Source organism: Saccostrea echinata, unplaced genomic scaffold (assembly GCF_033153115.1).
Source record: "Saccostrea echinata isolate AGI-Se365-2 ecotype Australia unplaced genomic scaffold, CSIRO_AGI_Sech_v1 ptg000002l, whole genome shotgun sequence".
NCBI lineage: Eukaryota > Metazoa > Mollusca > Bivalvia > Ostreida > Ostreidae > Saccostrea > Saccostrea echinata.
This window is the reverse complement of record NW_026889751.1, coordinates 9,414,142-9,434,540: the sequence shown is the minus strand read 5'-3', so window position 1 is coordinate 9,434,540 and position 20,399 is coordinate 9,414,142. Positions and strand designations below refer to the sequence as shown.

The 20,399-nt window shown below is 32.8% G+C and overlaps 1 protein-coding gene across 1 annotated transcript; it reads left to right on the top strand.

Annotated features, from left to right (window-relative positions):
• The first annotated feature begins 665 nt into the window (after positions 1-665).
• Positions 666-19,980, top strand: LOC133202965 (uncharacterized). The gene is made up of 17 exons (XM_061338820.1): positions 666-751; positions 3,085-3,308; positions 3,685-4,017; positions 4,689-4,776; positions 5,065-5,150; positions 5,889-5,987; positions 6,320-6,343; positions 7,075-7,404; positions 8,446-8,538; positions 9,033-9,092; positions 9,635-9,729; positions 12,294-12,326; positions 12,471-12,530; positions 13,353-13,947; positions 16,756-16,959; positions 17,116-17,253; positions 17,741-19,980. The coding sequence occupies exons 1-17, from the start codon at positions 666-668 to the stop codon at positions 18,394-18,396; spliced, it is 3,204 nt and encodes a 1,067-aa protein (XP_061194804.1). The 3' UTR covers positions 18,397-19,980.
• Positions 19,981-20,399: the final 419 nt, after the last annotated feature.

Below are 20,399 nucleotides of genomic sequence, written 5' to 3'. Positions count from 1 at the left end.
CTACTGTCTAATCCCCTGAATCACTAGTCAGGTGCACTACCAACTGAGCTATCTGGCCAGCAGTGATCAAACCTGTATAACTGCCACATTTTTCCCCCAGACACCAATCCAGGCTTTTTCTTGGCAGGTTTTTTACCTGTCACCTCCAGGGCTAGATAGAATGTTTTATCGTTATTAGGACTGCGCAATAATATTGATATTCTGGTATATTACAGTTCGATAACAAGAAATATTGTATTGCAATACGTTTTTCGAGTACATTAATGAAGTAAAATATGAAATTTAAGATGTCAGAAATGTTTTCAATCGTGCCATACAGTACCAAACGGTAAAAGTTTCTGTTGTATGGTTGCATTTCATTGCCAAACTGTAGTGAAATCAACTAGAATGTTTTTGTTACAACATATTTACAAAAGTTTTATACACTCTGCTTACAAGTGGAGGTTAATAAAACAAGAAAAGAGCATTTCAACTGTTATTAAAAATATTGCAATACATATCGCAATACAGTTCCAAATATCGCAATACAAAATTTCCAACCAATACCCAGCCCTAATCGTTATAATGGTAATGTCCTATGGACCCTGTTTCAGGGCCTGTTCCTACACAAGGATTATTCTAACTATTCCAGGGCATTTTACCAAATGTAACTTGTGAGGTGAAAAATGCAACAGACCAGGCACAGGGTTGAATCCTGGTCTGGCAGTGAGACAGGTTCAATTGCTGGTATAGCCTTGAGATGGCTCAATTGGTAGAGCACCTGACTAGCAATGCAGGGGACCCGGATGGAATCCTACACTGGTTCATCACATTCACCTTTTTTTGTTACAATATAAAAACTTAAAAAGTTCTTTGGTAGTTTTAAATTGTTAGATGGACTTGTAAATAATAGATGAAAAAAAAATGAAACAATTTTAAATTAACCCGTTAGCCTGTTTACCTGTATTTTTGTAGATCGATATAATGAAGAAGAAGAATGGAGATTACGAAAACAATTTTTTGGGGTTGCACATGTGTTCTTCTGGCATTTTTAGTAAGTACATTAATATATGATAACTTATTTACCTTATCAAGTATATATGGCGTTGTGTATATATACTGATGTTATTTTTTTTATTTAGATGAAATTTAGACTTATCACAATACAATTTATAATATTATGTACATGTACAATGCTTTTCTTTCTCTTGCTTTACCATGAAATATGTATATTCATGCAAAATTTTTACATAGGTACTGGCCAGCCAGTGGATGTTAAATTTCAGAATACTCTTCTTTTATTTATATGAAATTTTTTTTGTATTTTGTGCAAAGTCACAAGAGCCTACCTCACTTTTGATCATTTTTAGGCATCTTATTTCCTTGTGGCAGTAATTTTTCTGTTGGTTTCTGATTCTACTTATTTCTATGAAGGTTTTCTGTCATTTAACAAAATTGATACATTTACTTTCGTTGGTTTTGTATCAAAGACATGGTTATAAGTCCCCATAAATACTATAAGACTGATAAAGTTCCTAACCTCTGCCATTATTCAGTGTCCATGGTGATCATTGCTAGGCAGATGAAAATTAAGACTGAGATAAGATTAATGAACAAAAATCCATACTACACACCCTTAAAGAATAGATTTTAATGGTTTCTTAAAGCACCCCAGACATCACACAAAAATGAAATGACCATGAAAAAATAAAATGCTAAACTTTTGATTGCAAGCTTCATACATGCCAACTTTCCCAATTTAGGCGGGATCTTCCTAATTTTACCCTTTGATCCCGCTTTCACGATCGGGAAAGCAAAATTGCCCTAAAATCCCGATCTGAAAAAATTCAACTTAAAATTTATGAATTTCAGAGTTTCCCTACCGCAATATTTTGTCAATCAGGATTAGAATATCAGACTTGTTTATTGCACACAGAATAGTCTCTTTGTTTATTAACTCTTGCAGAGCACTCTCTACCATCAGCTCATAATTTAACTTCATTATATATATTTGCTTTGTGTATCTAATCTTTATACTTTCCTTTTCAATGCACCAGGTACTACGTTATTTTATGTATGGTACTAAAATATTTATTTTTTTATTTGCTTTTGGATTCCAATACTAATACTTGTTTTACATACTTGAGCAAATCCATTACTAGTATATATACATACATGAAAAGTTTATAGGAATCAGTAGTTTTTCAGTAATATTTCAATGTATCCTAAAACATGCTTTTATTCACAGGCGATTTTTATCAGATCTGGTAATATATGTATTGCTCCCACTCTTTCCTGTCACCGTTGGTATGTTTGTCTGTGAATGTACTGTGTTGGTGTATCATTTCAGCATGTATCCTATCTTTAATGCAATATCTGTGAATCTGGTTGCATTTTGATCAGTTTCGACACGTTCATTGTAGGGCTAGGCTTTATCATTTTAATCATGTTAATTAATATAGCTATATTTTCAGTTTTTAGAAATCTGCATGCCAAAAACCGTTTAGTTAGATATTTAAAATTTTTGTCATATCTCTCTTTAACAGCACCACTGTTTTATGTAAGATATTAAAAATAAATATTTATATACTGTAGACATACTTTTTTCCACATAGGATTGATTTAAGGTATGTACGTGGTCATAAATCTCCGATCATCATAATTAAAATTTCATTTAAGATAATTACAATAGCAAATTAATCCAAGAAATCCATGTAATTTCTACTTGCGGATTGATACAAAAATTTGTGATTCCACGTAATTTTGACTCAGTGGAAAAAAGTATACATATACAGTAAATGAAATTTATCCATGCATATAAGTAAGGTGATAAAGAAATTTTACCTCACTTGAAATGTTAGAGGAATTGTAAATTTTGTTCATGCATATAGCGAGTCACAGAAAAAATGCATTGCTACAGTTTGCACATTTCATGTCAGTATTATTAATGCATCTGTGTATGTCTTCAGTGTACATGGTATACATATATATATTTTCCCAAGAAAATGTCTGTTTAATACATGTACATGTTTACTTATTTATATTGAAACTGCACTATGTTTAACAAGTTCAACAGTGACTCAGAATTTTATGTTTAACATATAGTTATTCATTTTTCTTCACTTTTAAACAGGTTTCCCCTGCTGCAGCTAAAAATACTTTGGAAATCAAGGGTGAAAGGAGTGAGAAAAACATATGCCCCAGCTTGTCTGGGTGGGAGGGCCGGTCAAAGACCCTGTGTTACTGGGATGAGTCCCTATACCACTGTCTCCGTACAAGAGCTGGCTGGTATTTAGAGGTCTGCACAAAACCTATTGATGTAGAACCAGGTGATGTATTCCAGTTTTTACCAGTACTACCATGTAGTGTATTAACACACGTGATACTGTAGATTCCTTATTTTACATTAGTACTAAATATTATGTACTAAATATCACAAAATAGCCCTTGGACTTTAAATTGCAAGAACAGTAATTTGCAATTGAACAGTTGAGTTAGAGATTTTACATGGATTTTAGCACTTAAAAATAAAAGAGAGTAATTTTATTTCACAAGTAGTGCTTCTTGCAAAATTATGGTATCTAATTAATTTCTAGTGTAGATGTATGGATATAACAACTAACAGATGAAGCAATATGAAACCAAAGCTTCCCAAAACTTTGCTTTATTCAAATTTTACTGAATGACAGTGTATTATTTTTACAGGTCATTATCCTGAAATATCTGAGGAATTTGACAGACTAAACATTGTGCCATGTCCAACCGAAAGGTATCAACCAGAGGGTGCACTATCCAATCAGTTCAAAAAGGTCACATGTGAATACTCCAAGACTAAATGTAATGGATTTGGAGAGAATTATTGTACTCAGGGTACCACAACCAAGGATCTGGAGTGTAAATGTGATTATCTTCGTGGCTACAGATCTTTAGAATACCTCCTTAACAACCCCCTGAACAAATCGTGCTACAGTAAGAAAGATGTGGGTGGGGGATGTGTTATGTATGGCTGTACTAATGCAGGGGAGGAGTTAAACCCAGGTAAATTTTCATTTAGTCTATTGTTAAACTTACGCCATTTTTAAAAAATCAGTTGTTTGCCATCTCCTGACCAACTGGCTAAAAATGGCCCAAATTCAAATTTTTTTTTTTTAACTTCAAGGAAATGAAAATTTTTTTTCTTTTTATATCTGAATTTTCTCATTCTGTCAAAAGGTATGCTGAAATTCCCTGGGAAAAAAATTCCCACCTACTTATCGACCCAATTTTTTTACCCTGAGTCAGGGGAGGGCAAACAAAAATTATTTTAAAGATGGCCTTACCATCAATAATTTGAAAATCAGAAGGTAGAAACTAGTTAAGATGCACTTAATGAATCTAATATTCAAAAATTATACAGAAAACGCTCAAGAATCATGCACACAAAGCATGTAACTGATGTATATGCAAATTGAGTTTTTAGTTTTGAACTTACATATCATCTTTCATAATCTAAAATGATCAAAACAATTTCTTTTTTCAAAACTTATGATATTTATAGCATTTCTTAAATAGGATGTAAGGCTAGTTATTTTAATAATTTAAACATATTATGTGACATCTAGGCAAAGAATATGATCCATGTTTTTGTACTGGACAGGTATAAAAGTATATAATTTCCTATACATGTTTATTATGTAGATACGTGTACTAATGTTTTGCCCATTCTTTAGCGTACCAGTGTGTTAAAAAATGTGATCCAGGATTTTATCGACCACCAGATGAGTTTAACTGCATTCAGAACAAAACTACCTCTACCCGGTAAGTTTCATGTTAAACTGAGAAAACAATTTAGCTTTAGCCTTTACAAAAAAAAAAAAAAACATTTTCTTGTTTTAACTGGGAAAAAATTATTCTCGGACAAATATACTATATTGTATAAAAATGAAGAACTACAGTGTATATTTTAAAATTTCAAGATTTTTTTTTGTGAATTTAATCCTCACATTTGCACATATAATGCATGCACACAAATTTTGATTGATTATCAATTAAGGTAGAGAATTCTTGTAGAAGTACTTATATTAGTAATCACATTTTCCTTTGTAGACCTGCTACTACACCATACTCAGGTACAACCTCTCCTGCTACTGCTGAAACGGAAACTCCTACCACTATTCTGGTGCCTGTTAAATGTATGTATACCATCTACATAGTTTTGTAAGTTTGAAATTCTACACCAATGCACTGGGTGAACATTATTATATATGCAATGTAATAAGCATCTTTCAAGGTACATTGACCCAGTGATAAGAGAGATCAAAACTCTTATATGAATAATGTCTATTCTTCCTTTATAAAATTATCATATTTAAAGGTCTTTTTTGTAAAACTTTACATGGTAAGCTTTGTTGAAATTGGTTGCAATTCGATTTTAGATTACATATTTATTAGAAAATCATATGAGTTAAGGTCAGACGACACGTTACTCAATTATATGTTTTGCATACCTTGGTATTATATCAAAAATTATTCATAATTGTCATTCTCTTGTGATTTCTTAATTGTTTTCAATATGTTTTAAAAAATAAGTACACCAGAAATTGTAATATTGGCAATTCAAAAGATTACCTATATGGATTATATAGGAAATATCACCCTCTGGTATCTTGCCCAAATGCCTGGTAAGGTACCTCAATTTTTGGTGAGGAAACTTGTTTAAGTAGCAATACTTCAATGACAAATTCTTGGGAAAAATTATATATTTTTGAGGAACGTGTAGTCTGACCTTAAAGCAAAATGATATTTGAGTGAACAAAGGGACAAACCTTTAAAACAAAAATGATAAAAAATGTAGAGGTTGGATCCAGTATATATAATTGTATACACATGATACCGGTAAACATTTTTGCTACAATTTACAAAAATTTCAGCAGCTCCACCAAAGTCTCCAGTTACATCCACTGTTGAGAAATGGAAGATCGCTGGCTACGTCACCCTGGCTGTTGTTGCTCTTGTCATTATTACCCTGGGTAAGAGTAAATTCAGTAAAATGATAGCAGTTCCTACATATAGCTGTGATCATGTTGTTTAGATGTACATCTAGTATAAACTTATGTGTCGGTATTATATAGGTAATTCATGTACATGTATTGATATTTGTTACTTTTTTGTTTGTTTTGTTTTTTCTTTTTTTTTTCTTTAAAATAGTTCAAATATTGTCTGAATTTTTTCCATGTCTGTAAAATAATTTTGAATATTTTGATGTATTAATCATCAGTAAAACTGATGAAACCACACAAGTTTTTGATAAAATTCTGGTATGCATTGCATTTGTCACATGAAAATCTTTTCTTACTTTCAGTGGTGTATTTCTTTCTGGAGAAATGTAAGTACTACATGCACATCATAAATCAGTTTCTGGAGATTTTCAATTAATTATATTTATTTATTGGTTATTACTCTAATTCATAACTATGGAAGTGTATTTAGTATTCTTATATACTAGTTGCCAGACAAATGAATGGCAGTTGTAGTCTTATTAGTTACTGATAAGTACACTTTTAGCTGATCTATAAATTTGTTCAGCATCTTTATATTTTGTGAATTTCTGTCAAAGTGGTCAAAAATATTTTATTCATAGTTTTTTAACTTTACAAGATGGAGAGTTTCATATTTTGCAAGCATACCCATAAGGCCAGTGTGTTGATCAAGATCTGTACAGCAACTTTTCTTAATTTGCAGCCAATTTTTACTAATTTACATATTAATAGATAAGAAGTTACACTGCTGCGAAGAAGTAAATCATGCCCATGTCTTTTGGGCTTGGGTAACATGATATGGAGAAATCACTGTAGCCTTGTATACATGACTGAGCTTCCTCAAGTAGTCAATTTTTTCTTGAATAATCACATTTCTAGTCATGAACTTCAACAGTGTGTACTTGTACACTGTATATAGAGTGAAAAGGTACATAACTCCCTGTCAAATGGCTAGTTCTTTAAAAACCTTAGATTAGACAGAAAACCAGCAACCCCTCTAATCAATCCTTGAGGTCTGATTTGGCAGGCGGTCAGTTTAGAAAAGTTTCACGTACTGTATAATTCTTTTAACTTTCAGTTTTTAAAATCCATATGAAACAACCTTCCATCATTACACCCAGCTTCAAGGATGATGTGACACTAGAGGCATATGTTCCAGGATTCTCCTGGTTTAACATTGAATTTCAGTGGAGTCGGATAAAGGGTGAGGATATAAACCATGAAGAAGAGGAAATTCAGACTGATGGAGAACAGAGCCACTTCCTTATAAGGACAGAGGGCTGTACCTCTAGTCTTACGATAAGTCAAGTAACTGTACAACTGGAGGCTGAATATGTCTGTAGAGCTAACTTAAAATGCTGGTCAAGAATCGCTGATAAGACCTCAACAACTCTGTATGTAAAAGGAGGTTAGTTCTGTTTTCATATTTCATATGTAGACATACCTTTTTTTCCATGTGGGATTAATTCTTGCTATGTACCTGGTCACAAATTTGTCACAGTGAACTTAGAGTGCATTTTAGAAATACAATGGAACTCTTAGAAACCCACATAATTTCATACCTGCAGATTAAACAGATATTGTGATTCTGCGGAATTATGACCCCGTGGAAAAACGTATGTTTACAGTAAATTATTATCAGTTGCATGCAAATAGTTTGCACATTTAGCAGTGTCAGCCATATCGTACATGCATATAAAACTGCATGATGTTAGCCACAGGTGCATCATGGCTTTGGGATGGAAAGTAATTTTTCTGTAGAGTTAGAGTTCTTGTTACAAGTAAATACAGTGGAACCTGTATAATTTTACATGCAATGGGACAGCAATTTTGTGCATTAATTGTTATACTTACAAATTATGGAAAGTAAAAATCTCCTTGAACAACTTACAAATATTTAAGTTTCATCATTTATTGAGTATACATTTATGATTTCCCGTTAAATTTAACTACATGTATGTAAATTAAATTATGAAGAAAATTGCAAACTCAACATTCTCAGATATAGGAATGCAGAATAGGTCTTGTGGGATCAATTATCTAGCCTCCTGCAATAAGACTAGAATCTAAATTGCCTCTAAATTATCGGTCATATTAAAGGATCAGTATTTATAGCCACTTCCTGCAAACTCTGTTTTCTCTTTTGAACTTTCATTATGGTAAATTGACGTAAAAAGATTTTTTTTCTAGTTTTTAATTTTATTTTTCAAGGAATTATTGTAATTGTGTATAGACTTCCAGCAGTTAATTTCAAAATTGCACATTAATTCAATGTACCCTTGTTAATGAGTTTCATGTTACAGTAATAATTAATATAAGAAATGACAAGTACTTCCAGTTTTTTCTTAATCAATTAAACAAAAAAAAAAAATATAAACAAATATGTGTTAATATACAACACAGTCATTTTGAAAATGCCAAAGATAATAGTTGTGGTACTAATCAACAGGCCAGTTTTACACACCTCAGCCATCACCACTGCCAAGTCCTCCTGCAGACAAAAAACAAGAAGACAAAAAATTTCCAAATGTAAATGGATTATGTAAGTCAACTATGAATTTTTTTCCAGTGAAAGTTTCTTTATCAACAATCAGAGTACACTTTAAATCTTTGAAATCTATTGGACCCCCTTTCTGGTTCCACATGGCCATAAACTTTATCCTGCAAGGAATTTTAAAAAAATGTCGCCATGTCGTAATGAATGCATTTTCAAATAGATTTCTTGTATTTTCTAGCTTTTAAAAAAATTTAATTGCCAACCATATATGAATGTGCATATGACATTGTATAAAATTGGGGCATGTATAAAAGCAAATGGTCACTGCATGAATTACCATACATTTGAAATTGGTTGATTAATGCATGAAATGATGCACATTTGATTGTGTAGTTTATTACAGTATTTTGAAATGATACATTTTAAAAAAAAAATTGCTTACTTGAATCTGTTGCCGCAATTATAAGAAATTTTAAATCTAACTCTCAAGAGTTCAAAAAAAACTTTCCTTTAATTAATTGAACTGTTTGTTAATTCAGATGCTCCAAAAGCCACCATGGACACTGATGATGAACATGACAACAAACCAATAATTGCAGGTAATTATCATGCATGCATGTTTTATGATGAGTGGTGTTGTAGGCTCCTAATTCTCCTTTCAAGGGATAAAAGAGTGATATACTAGTATGCTAGCACTTTAACTTGATGATAAATACATTATGTCTATGAAGTTCCATACCTACAGGAAGTCCAAATGTTATTTGAATAAATAAAAATTTTTTTAAAAATACCTGATTTACACCAAATGTTGATAGAAATGCATACTCGGGCAACAGGTAATGTTAGTTACGCATGTGTAATCAAAACCCACAACAAGTCTTCATTACTTAATGACTGTGTAACATATATCAATCACAATCAGTAGTCTGGACTATTTTCAAATGAACAAAATGGTTTAATATTCAGATCGTATTCACTGTTTCTTGAATTCACAGATTTAGGTACACCTGTAGTTAATATTAACACCGTGAGTTATTTTCCCCCATAACAGTATTATATGATCAATCATATGCTTATCTATATAAGTCTATATTTTGTTTATAGATTACTAGTAAATTATATACTTTATTTATATCCACAGGAACATATATCAAAGAAATTCATATACACAAAGGAAAAAACTTTGCCATAGGTGATAAAAGTACTCTGGTTGTTACATATGATGCCAAGAATAAGGTACATTCACATCTCAAAAATCCTTTGAAATATATAATTGTTCCTTGTATTAAACATGCATGTATATATTGATCAATGCATGTTTATCTTTAATGAGGTCTCTCAAAGTATGTGCAACATATTTTCTTTTTTAATTTATATTTAATTTCTTAAGACTTTGAGTGCACACCCTTTTTAGCTCACCTCAATGAAGTTGGGGAGAGCTTATGTAATACCCTGGGTGTTGGCATCCAAGGTTAAAGTTTTTGGAGCAGATTTTTTTTTTCAGGTACTTCTATGCCCTATATTAATCAGAGATGCATGGACAATGCTTCTAATATGTTTCATTGTACCAGTGAAGGTTTCAAATGCTGCATTTTCAGCTAAAGAATGACCAGGTTAATGTTTTTGGAGCGGATCTCATTTCCAAGTAACTATAAGCTCTATGTTGACCAAAATTGCATGGATGATACATCTAAGATTGCACACTACCAGGCTTGCTTCGGATGCTGGATCTGACCTACATTTTCTGGATGAGTAGCCAGGTTAAAGTTTTTGGAGCAGGTTCATTCTAAAGTAACTATGAGCCCTATGTTGACCAAACTTGCATGGATGATGTATGCAGGTAGGTTAAGGCTTCCCGTAGAATATCACAGTGCACTCTGTGCCTTCACATCTCTGAACTATCAAAATATGACGTCATAATGGAAAATGACGTCAAGTCACTGCAAACTTGAGTTGTTATGACGGGGAGAGTGTCATGAACTTTACACTTTATTTGAAACTGCATGTAAAATGCTAGGTAGCTATTGCAAAATTCACGGGTCGTTAAAGGTTTTTTAAGTCGTATGTGTCAGAATATTTTAAAAATACACCGCTTACCTACCTTTGATTGAAATTCAGCATGTTCAAAACGCTTATGAAAAATATACTTTTGAAATGTACTCTTTTTTATACCCGTGGTTGGAGGTAGAACTTATTTAGTGTGTATAAAAAGGTCTGGCGCAGGTGATTAATGAGGATTAATCTGAGAATTTTTGTGGAAATCTTTAAGAAGAGGTTGTTCTCTAAGTGAATCTTGCTTGGGAAAAATGTGTGTTGGCTTTATTTTAATACAGATTACGATATTGTGTGGAAAATAACCTCAAATTTGTAGGTAAGTTGAATTTCTCAGGAAATATTTTGTATTTAAGTAATACTATGACTTTTCCCAAGCACGTTTCGGATACACAAGGATACGATGAGTTTATTTACATAACAAAATGTTAAAAATTATTGTGTTAATCAGCTGCGCCGAAGCGATTTATATGAAACACTTCAAAAAATTATAAATGACCGTCACGTGATCAGCAAAGTCATGTGATATCATAACAAATATGTTGATACATAGCCGAGGAAACCCACTATATAAATTGGAAGTACTTAAGTTCAATACTTTTTAATTAAAATTAAAACCGACCTCGCAATGACATATTATGTTTTGAGCGCATTTTAAAGCTTCGGGAAGCCTTAACATAGCTGTGTATCTAAGGATGCACACTACTGGACTTGCTTCGGATGCTGGATCTGACCTTGGGAGTAGTTCATTTTATAGTAACTATTTGCCTTACCTGGACCAAACTTGCATGGATGATACATCTAAGGATGCACACTACTGGACTTGCTTGAGATGCTGAATTCGACTAACATTTTCCAGAAGAGCAACCAGGTCAAAGTTTTTGGAGCAGTTTCTTTCTAAAGTGACTATAATCCATGCTAACCAACTTTGCACAGAAGGTAATTTACTGATACACTACCAGGGTTGCTTTGGATGCGGGATTTTACCAGATGAGTTAACAAGTTAAAGTTTTTGGAGCAGGTCCATGACCAAGAAACAATAAGGCCTAACTGGACCAAACTTGCATGGATGATGCGTCAAGGAATGCACACTGCCAGAGTTACTTCAATGCTGGATTTGACCTACATTTTCCAGATGAGTGACCTGGTCAAAGCTTTTTGAGCAGGTCCATTACCAAAAAACTATAAGACCTATTTTGAAGAAACTTGCATGGATGATGCATCAAGGGATGAACACTCTCAAACTTGCTTCAGATTTGACTTACCGGTACATTTTCTGGATGAGTGACTACTTCAAAGTTTTCAGATAAGTCCATTCCCAGGTAACTGCAAGCCCTATCAAACCAAAATTGCATATATGTTGCATCTAGTGATGCATTCTACTAGATTATTAGTTTAGTATGGGACTTTGCCTTACTTGAAGACAACATTTGTTAAGGTGAGCTCTGTTATCTCTGATTTCCTATGTTTTGTTTTAAATAATGAGGTGAAGTGTCGACTATTTTTGACTATTTTGTAATTTCTTCTATACAAGAAGTACAATTGTGTACATTTTGTGAGATTTTTCAAAATTAAAGTATTATTTGGGCAGATATACCGGTATTTATACATGTAATGTGTCATGACTGCATATAGCACTTCTAATAGGGGACAAAACTCAAGAAGCTTCAGATATATTTTGGAGTATTTCTACATACATGTAACATCATATCCTTAGCTATGAATCATCATTTCAAAAATATTTGTAGAAAAAGAAGAAATCAAAGAGAAAAAAGAAAAAGGTATGTATAATTACTTGTAATTTAGTATCACATTAAGTAATCTTTAATTTATTTACTTGATTAAGAACTATTGGAACAAAATTTTACTGTTTTAAAAGCAGTTTAGCTATAAAGTTTGTAACGAGATGGATGATGGATTTTTAGGAGGAAGAGTCTGATGATGATTCGTCTTGTAGCAGTGACACACCTCTTGTTGAACCAACTGTAAGCTATACTCATAATTATATCTTCAGAAAACTAAAATAGCAGTAATTTGTCAATCCATGTTGCTTAATGGCATCACAATTGTTATCAAAATGATCGAGTTATATATTTTACCCCATTGTTTGGTTAGGACACAAAATTCAATTACCCAGGTACAACTGTACCTATATACTTAACCTACTTTTTTCCATGGGGTCAGATTTCCGTGGAAGTACAATTTCTGTTCAATTCACTGGTAGAAAATTGCACAGATTTCTTGGATTGCCATTATATGCCTTAAATGTGCTTTTAGTATGCAGGGACAAATTTCCATGGAAAATATGATCGCGTACATAGTGTAAATTAATATCACAAGGAAAAAAGTGCTTCTACAGAAGTTGTTTTAAAATCTATATACAGTCAAACCTCATTATCTTGAACTCAGTGGGACCGAGAAAAAAATTTGAGATATCCGAGGAATCAAGATATTGAGTGTAAAATACTTAAGAATAAGTGGTTGGGACTTCCAAATCACTTCGAAATATCCATGGTATTTGAGATGTATATGATCAATATACCAAAGTTTAACTGCATATTCTTTAAAGATTTTTTTTCATTGCCATATCATGATGCCATACTTTACTAGGCATATGATTGGCCAGATCATACTTGTGCTCTATCCTGCAAATTATATAAAATGATGAGTATGGGGCATAAATGTTTTTATATTATACTACAGTAAACTCATCCAGGTGAAGCGTTGAACAATATTCTGTGCATCCAGGAAGGTGTTCTGAGATGTGAAGTAATTAGGAGAACTTGACATGTATCTATATTTTTCAGAAACCTGTCTCAAATCTTCAAAGGGAGTTAAAAAATTTAGATTTGTTAGCACAGAAGTCACAATACAAGCTGAAAGTTTTGGATGTACCAGGAGATGGACATTGTTTATACCATGCTTTCAGCCAGAGTGATGACATGCATGGGCTGCCAGATGATCCAACAGTACTCCGGAGAAAGCTTGTCAAATATCTGGAATCCAATCCAAACACTCCTGATGGAGTACCATACAAGGATTTCCTTTGTCTTCCATTAGATCCCGATCATGGTGTTCTTCAACCTGAAGACATGGCAATAGAGAGGGTGCAAGATCAAGAAGATCAGAAGGAACTTAGATGGCAGAGATTCCTTAAAAAGATACAAGATGGGGAGTGGGGAGGGAGTTTGGAGATCATGGGACTAGCCCAGCTCTTCAATGTCCCAGTCACTGTGCTTTCTGTGGGAATGAATGGCTTTAGACTTAATGAAATTTCCTTTAATCATACCAATGAAACATCACCAAATCCAGTTGTTTATATTGGGCATTTGAAAGTACGTGGAAAAGGAGTACATTTTGTTTCCTTCAGACCTCTTCAAGAAAAAGCCATTGAACAACCAAGTAAGGCAATTCTTGACTTGATTAGCATAATTAAGTTTAATTATTTTTTCTTGAAAGACCAGTTGGGTTACCTCTGATTATTTTTACTAGTCCTGACTATAAAACCACTACCCCTGCATGACTTTACTTCTTATAACCTACTAATTTTGATGAGTAGCTTTTGTTTCCCTTTATTTTTCACATTATAACATTGATGAAGTATAATGTACGTCAAAATCAATAAGCTATTGTAACTTTTAACAGACTGTTGATAAATTGCAGCAATTTGAGTTAATTGGGACATGCTAATATATAATATTATAAGCATTAAAGAACATTCCAACAAACTTTAATAAAATTAGATTATTCTAATTATTTAGGAATTATTTAGAGAGATTGACACTGCACAAACAAAGCTTGTTTTATGAGCACACCTTTTGACCATGACTACACCCATGGCTAAAAATAGCAATTTTGTCATCCTTTACATTGCGATTATTTGGTGTTTACAATGGACAAATAAGAATTTTTATACCCCACACAACAAGTTGCGTGTCTGAGGTATAATGTTTTTGACCCATCAGTCAGTCAGTGTGTCAGTCAGTCAGTCCGTCAGTCCTGTTTTTTTGTAAGAGCAACTCCTCAATAACCGTTGCACAGAATTTCGTCAAACTTTGCAGATATTTAGGACACAATGTGTAGATGTGCAAATTACCAGGAAATTCCGATTCCTTATTTTTCTGGGAATTTCGGCACTTTTCAACTTAGATTTTTGGCCATATCTTGAATATAGAGATGAACAGTTTGTTAGTGCAACTCCTCTTAAACCGCTGCACAGAATTTGATTAAACTTTGCAGATATTTAGTGTACACAGTGTGTAGATGTGCAAATTACCAGGAAATTCCGATTCCATTATTTTTGCCATAAGAGTTTTGCCTATAATTGAAGAAACTTTCCAGCTTGGTAATAAAGAAATCCACTGGAATCAGCTTTTGTAATGAAAGGAGATGGGCGAACATAGCGTGCAGAAAGCCTATAGCTTCAGATATATAAAAATCATGTTCAGTTTGTGAATTTAGTATTTAGAGTAAAGTTCTCATTATTGAAATTTATGAAATTATGATAAACAAAACTCTTCTGAGGAAAATTTTCTCGGCAAATTTTATTCTTTTATTAAAAAAATTAATGTGGTATTCGTGGGATTCGAACCCTAGCAATAAAAATCCTGAGTATTATTTTCTTTCGAGACTAGCACACTAACCACTAGACTACACAAGTCCTGATGAATAATGGCATTTAAATCATGTTTGTGATATGACCCTTGACTTAATGGACTTCAAGTATTTCTCAAAAAGATGCGAATGTTATGTCATAAAAGTATATCTTTATGGTATAGTGGGTCATTGCTCCATAATTTTGGTAACCCAAAAATGTTTATTTTTATGCAAACTTTGAGGATTAACTTTCAAAAAGGTGGAGTGAAGACCCACTCATATCGAAAAATAGTATTATAGTATGAGAAAATGACTCTTTTTGCCTGCTTTTGTGTGTGTCTAATATTTCACAGGTGAATAATTTCAATCTTTGAGGGATTTTTGCAAATTATAGAGATTTTACATAAAGTTTATTTTAATGTTAGGCGAAATATCAAGGAAAATTTTGATATAATTGAAATTAAATTTTTCATCTTCATGTTTGTCACACTATAGGCTTATCACTCATCATGTTCACCCATCTCCTTTTATGTGAAATATTTTATGACCTCAAAAGACCCCAATTGATTCTGAGATCAAGATATTAATGATTTAACACACACATACAAAATCTTGGATAGTTCTCACCCCACCCCCCACCCCCCCACCCCACCCCTCAAATTGGTGCTGTGCCTTAAATAATTTCATAAGTACAGTATATAAACAAATTCATATGACTACATCATAATTTTGTTTCCATCAATTATTTAAATGTGTAAATTGTCATGTTTTGGACATGGACTTACACTCATTAACAAACTGAAATCACTGAGGAAATTAAATAACAGTTTGTCAGCATAACTCCTGCACTGAATTTCCTGAAACTTAGTAGGTATTTCAGACATAATGTATAGATTTGTATATTACCAAGAAATTTTGATTCCATTATTTATCTAGAAACTTCAATCCAATTAAATTTGTAACATACAAAGATTTGAATGTCCTTATATGCAAGAAGTTTTGATGTGATGATTTTTTGCAAGTAATGCCCCTTTTTGAATTATACTGTGTGTTTAAAATGCACTGTGCCATTCATTACATGTTGCATTGTCAAGTTTTAGGGGAGCATGGGGTATGTGAGCTTGCTCACTTTTTCTTTCATTTTTAAATGTTTTTGAAATGTTTTCCTGTAAAACTGAAATACAGGTTTACATTTATTTTACCTTCATGATCAGTTGATCTAGTTCACCTACATTTTACATGACCAGACCACTCATGTAGTACCAAGTAGTCTGTGTTGGTTGTTGGTTGGACGTGCCTTATTAGTGTCAAACCCTTATGTGCAATGTCTTTCTTTTGTACTCTGTTCATGAAAAACCTTTCCACAGCTAGGGTATTTACAGTGTATATGATTGTAATTTAGACTTCTTCTTTTTGACAAACAAAATATTGAAAATGATTGGTTAAGTTTTAGTTGATATTCGGTTCATGCATGTAGTTGGCTCAAATAGTTGACCACAAATAGATATTCATGATTAATTAAACACTGTGGGGCCTTTTTCATTTCTTAGTTTTCTAGTTACTGGAAAGTATACTGAATGTATCAAGATATCTCATTTAACTTTCTATTATCAGCAAGTATGCAGCATGGAGAGCTACACAGGAAAGCTATAGACAGCAGTTATCCCTACAAAGATGGGAAGGTGATTGTTGACCACGAACTAGACAAACGGATAGGCTGCATAGAAATCACAGCTAAAAGAAGGAGCAACGGCACAGGGTTCAGGGTCGGCAGCAAATACGTCATGACCGCATTCCATGTCATGGAGGATGTTCTAGGTAAAAGCTTATACTTCTAAACAATCCTCTCGCTCTCTCTCTTTTTTTTTGTTGTTGTACTTGATTTGTTTGTTGCATATTTTATTTCATGGATTTAGAAATACACATAATCTTGCAATGGTTCAATGATTGAAAAACATGTTCTTTTCATTCAAGTTCCATTTTGGAAGCAAGTTTATAGCAGACTGAAGGATGAAGAAAGACGTCCATTGAGGTGGACAGCAGAGAATGTACCAGTGGATGGCAGGTGGAATCTCTCTATCCTCATAACATCACTAGACCCTAGCATACAAGGTAGGAATTAATCGTCTAATCTTCCCGAGAGTTATCATTTTTTTTTTTTTTTTTTTTTAATAAAAGTAAGTCTTAAATTTTTATGTCTGTCAGCCATTTCCAAACTCTTTTTATTCATATTTATTTTTAGCCACTATAAAATGCTTTATTATCTTTGAAAATTAATTATGTAAAAGATATTGGCCGAGCACTTCTCCATTCCTTTAAAACAATGAAGCCAATTAAAGCCCAAAAGGAGCTTGCTTTTGAGGAATGGATAGAAACATGTACACAAGGATATTGTTGTGCTTAAAATCTATAAACTTCTTTTAACCCGTAACTAATATGCACTATAATATCTGAGGAAGATTTGTAAGCTTTGCGGTTAATATGTATAAAGCAACTATTGTTTTATGAAGATTTTTGTCCTGGATGTATTTATGTGATTTATACAAGGTATGGTTTTGTTTGTGGCAGATGAACATTATATTTTTAAAATTTTTTTTAGGCACGCTGATAAAAATAGCAGATGAAATGATTACAAAGTCTTCTTTAATCAAATTTGGATTTGTGGATGGGAAATCAGATACAAAAAGCGTTCTAGGGTTCTCTTATGATGTAGCTTTTGTATCCCAAAAACATGACGTTGTGATCTTAGAACTGAATGAAGATACAAATCTCCCACCCCCTCTTATACTGAAGGATACAAACATTCCTGGAGTGAAACTCCATGTGATTGGTCATCCGAAAGGAATCGAACTTCAACATGACCCAGGATGTAAAATCATCGAGGATCAGGCAGAATTAACTGAACTAGTAAACAAGGGCATTGATTTCTTCACAGGTCTTGGTTATAAAATTGACCAAGTGAAGGAAGACTACGCCCCTTGTGTCCTTTCCTCGGATCACATTTTATTCCACTGCTCTGAGAGCACTGCTCATGGGGCTTCCGGTTCTCCACTCATTGTCATCAAAGAAAAGCCTCAAGTCACAGGAATGCTTCTGAAAGGGCATCCCCATCTTTACTACAACTACAGCAGTGGTAAGGAGGATCATCCGGAGCTGCTGGTGGAATCCGGAATCTCCATGGAAAAAGTCCATTCCCTCCTTATAGAACATTCTCTAATTCAGCTAGCAGAGGAGTTGTTTTCTCAAAATTTATGAAAAAGAATGGCATTCTAGAAGTTGTGTTGAGCTGTGATTCTTTCTAATTTTTTTTTTCCTTTTTTTTTTTTTTGAACGAAACTTTTTTTTTCTTGCATTTGATGCTAGCAACTTTTATGTTACCACAAGAAAATTTACACTCACAGATGGGGCAATTATTCATCATACATTCACTCCTGGCATTTCAAATGCTGCATTATTTTCTAAATTGTTGGCTTTCAAATGGAAGATGACTTCTAATTTAACAAATTGAACTTTAATTCCTAAGGGACTCAGAATTCAATCAACTCACAACAAAATATTTTTTATTATAGAAATAAATTTCTTCAAAATGAAAAGTAAATGTTTTAAATTTAAAAGTAAAACATTAATTTTTTAGCTTATTGTTTTTTATTTAAACAAAGTGATTGTCAGGAACTCTCCTTGGACATTTGAACTTCTCCAATTTTACAAGTAAATTAGCATGATCACATTGTACATGTGCTTTTGATTTTCAAATTCTACTGAGTCTTATGGAGATGTTATAATTAAGGCGAATTAATTATTTTACCTCAATTATCTTCTGACAGGTAATAATGATGCTCAGTTGAAGTCATTTTGATCTCCTATTTTACTGCGTATCTGCAGCAGTGTAGGCTATTTTGTAACAGCAAATACTGTAAATTAATTAATATACTTATTTTAGCTATTATTGTAATTATAATTAGCACCTTTGCACTGCTTCTTACCCACTTATTGAGTACATGTTGATAATTACCAGGGTATATGATTAAAACAGATATGTATAGAAGCATGGGTCCAGTGCACTAATTTATGATTATGCTATTTACAGTTGAACTTCAGTATCTCGAACACTGATATCTTGAATAATCATGTATATGTCAAAATGATTTGGAAATCCCAACCCCTTATTCTGTAGGTATTTTACCCTGGATATCTTGAATTCTTGGATATTTTAAAGTTTTTTCTTGGTCCCATTGAGTTGGAGATAATAAGGTTTGTCTGTAGTTGATGAGGAAGATCATGCTTAGTTTTAGGTGCATTTATTTATGTACATTTTCAGTAGTCATGCCTAATTTTTGGACATGATAGTGTGAATTGCAGTAAATATGACAATATATTAGCCATTTCTTCTTTTTTGAAGGGGTTCAGTGCTGATGTAAGAGAACGCAGTAATTAAACATGTTAGTGTTGTTTTTAATTAGAAAACTTATGGAAGTAAGACTTAATTATTTTTTTTTCTGTTTGAGGCAGCAGATTTTGTGCTAAGCCAGTATATGAATATGTTTTGGAAACAAAACATGTAACTACATTTAAGTGCACTTACATGCATGCATACATTCAAAATTATGCATGGCAAGAAGATGGAGGTGAAAAATCATGGTGGTATTTGTTCCCATTGTCCTCATAAATTTCACTCTGAGATAATTTGTTATTGTGAGGAATAAATGTTAAATATTTTAGATAAATTTGCTCATTTAATATTGTGATTGAATTGTTACTGTATAGATGCTGTTCTGTTTAAAAGGTTGACAATTTTATCAATATATTTATCTGCTTTAAGTTTGTTCAATGTAATATTTTGTAATATAAAAAAAATACATATAATTCTTCCAAGTTGAATATGAATACATTTTTGATATTTGGTCAAACCAAGATATTTTATATCTAAATGATTTTTATACAATCTTCTTTTTACTCCTATTGGTGTATATGACTACATGTTTATGAGCAGCACACGATATAATAATGTAACGTGCCAAAACAAATTATTGTGCGCAGAACAAAAGTAATAAAAGGTAGCCATTTTTATGTCCCAACATATATTTATGTTGGTACTTTTTCTGTGCCTAATTCATACTAATTGCTCAGTCATAGTCTTAAAATTCAGTGACGATCTCATGTTCAAGCACTGAATTAGAGAAATAAATCCACGAGAAGGAAAAAAACATGAGTCGCTGTTTATATACATGTAACTTTAATTCCTTTTCCTTTCTGTGAGA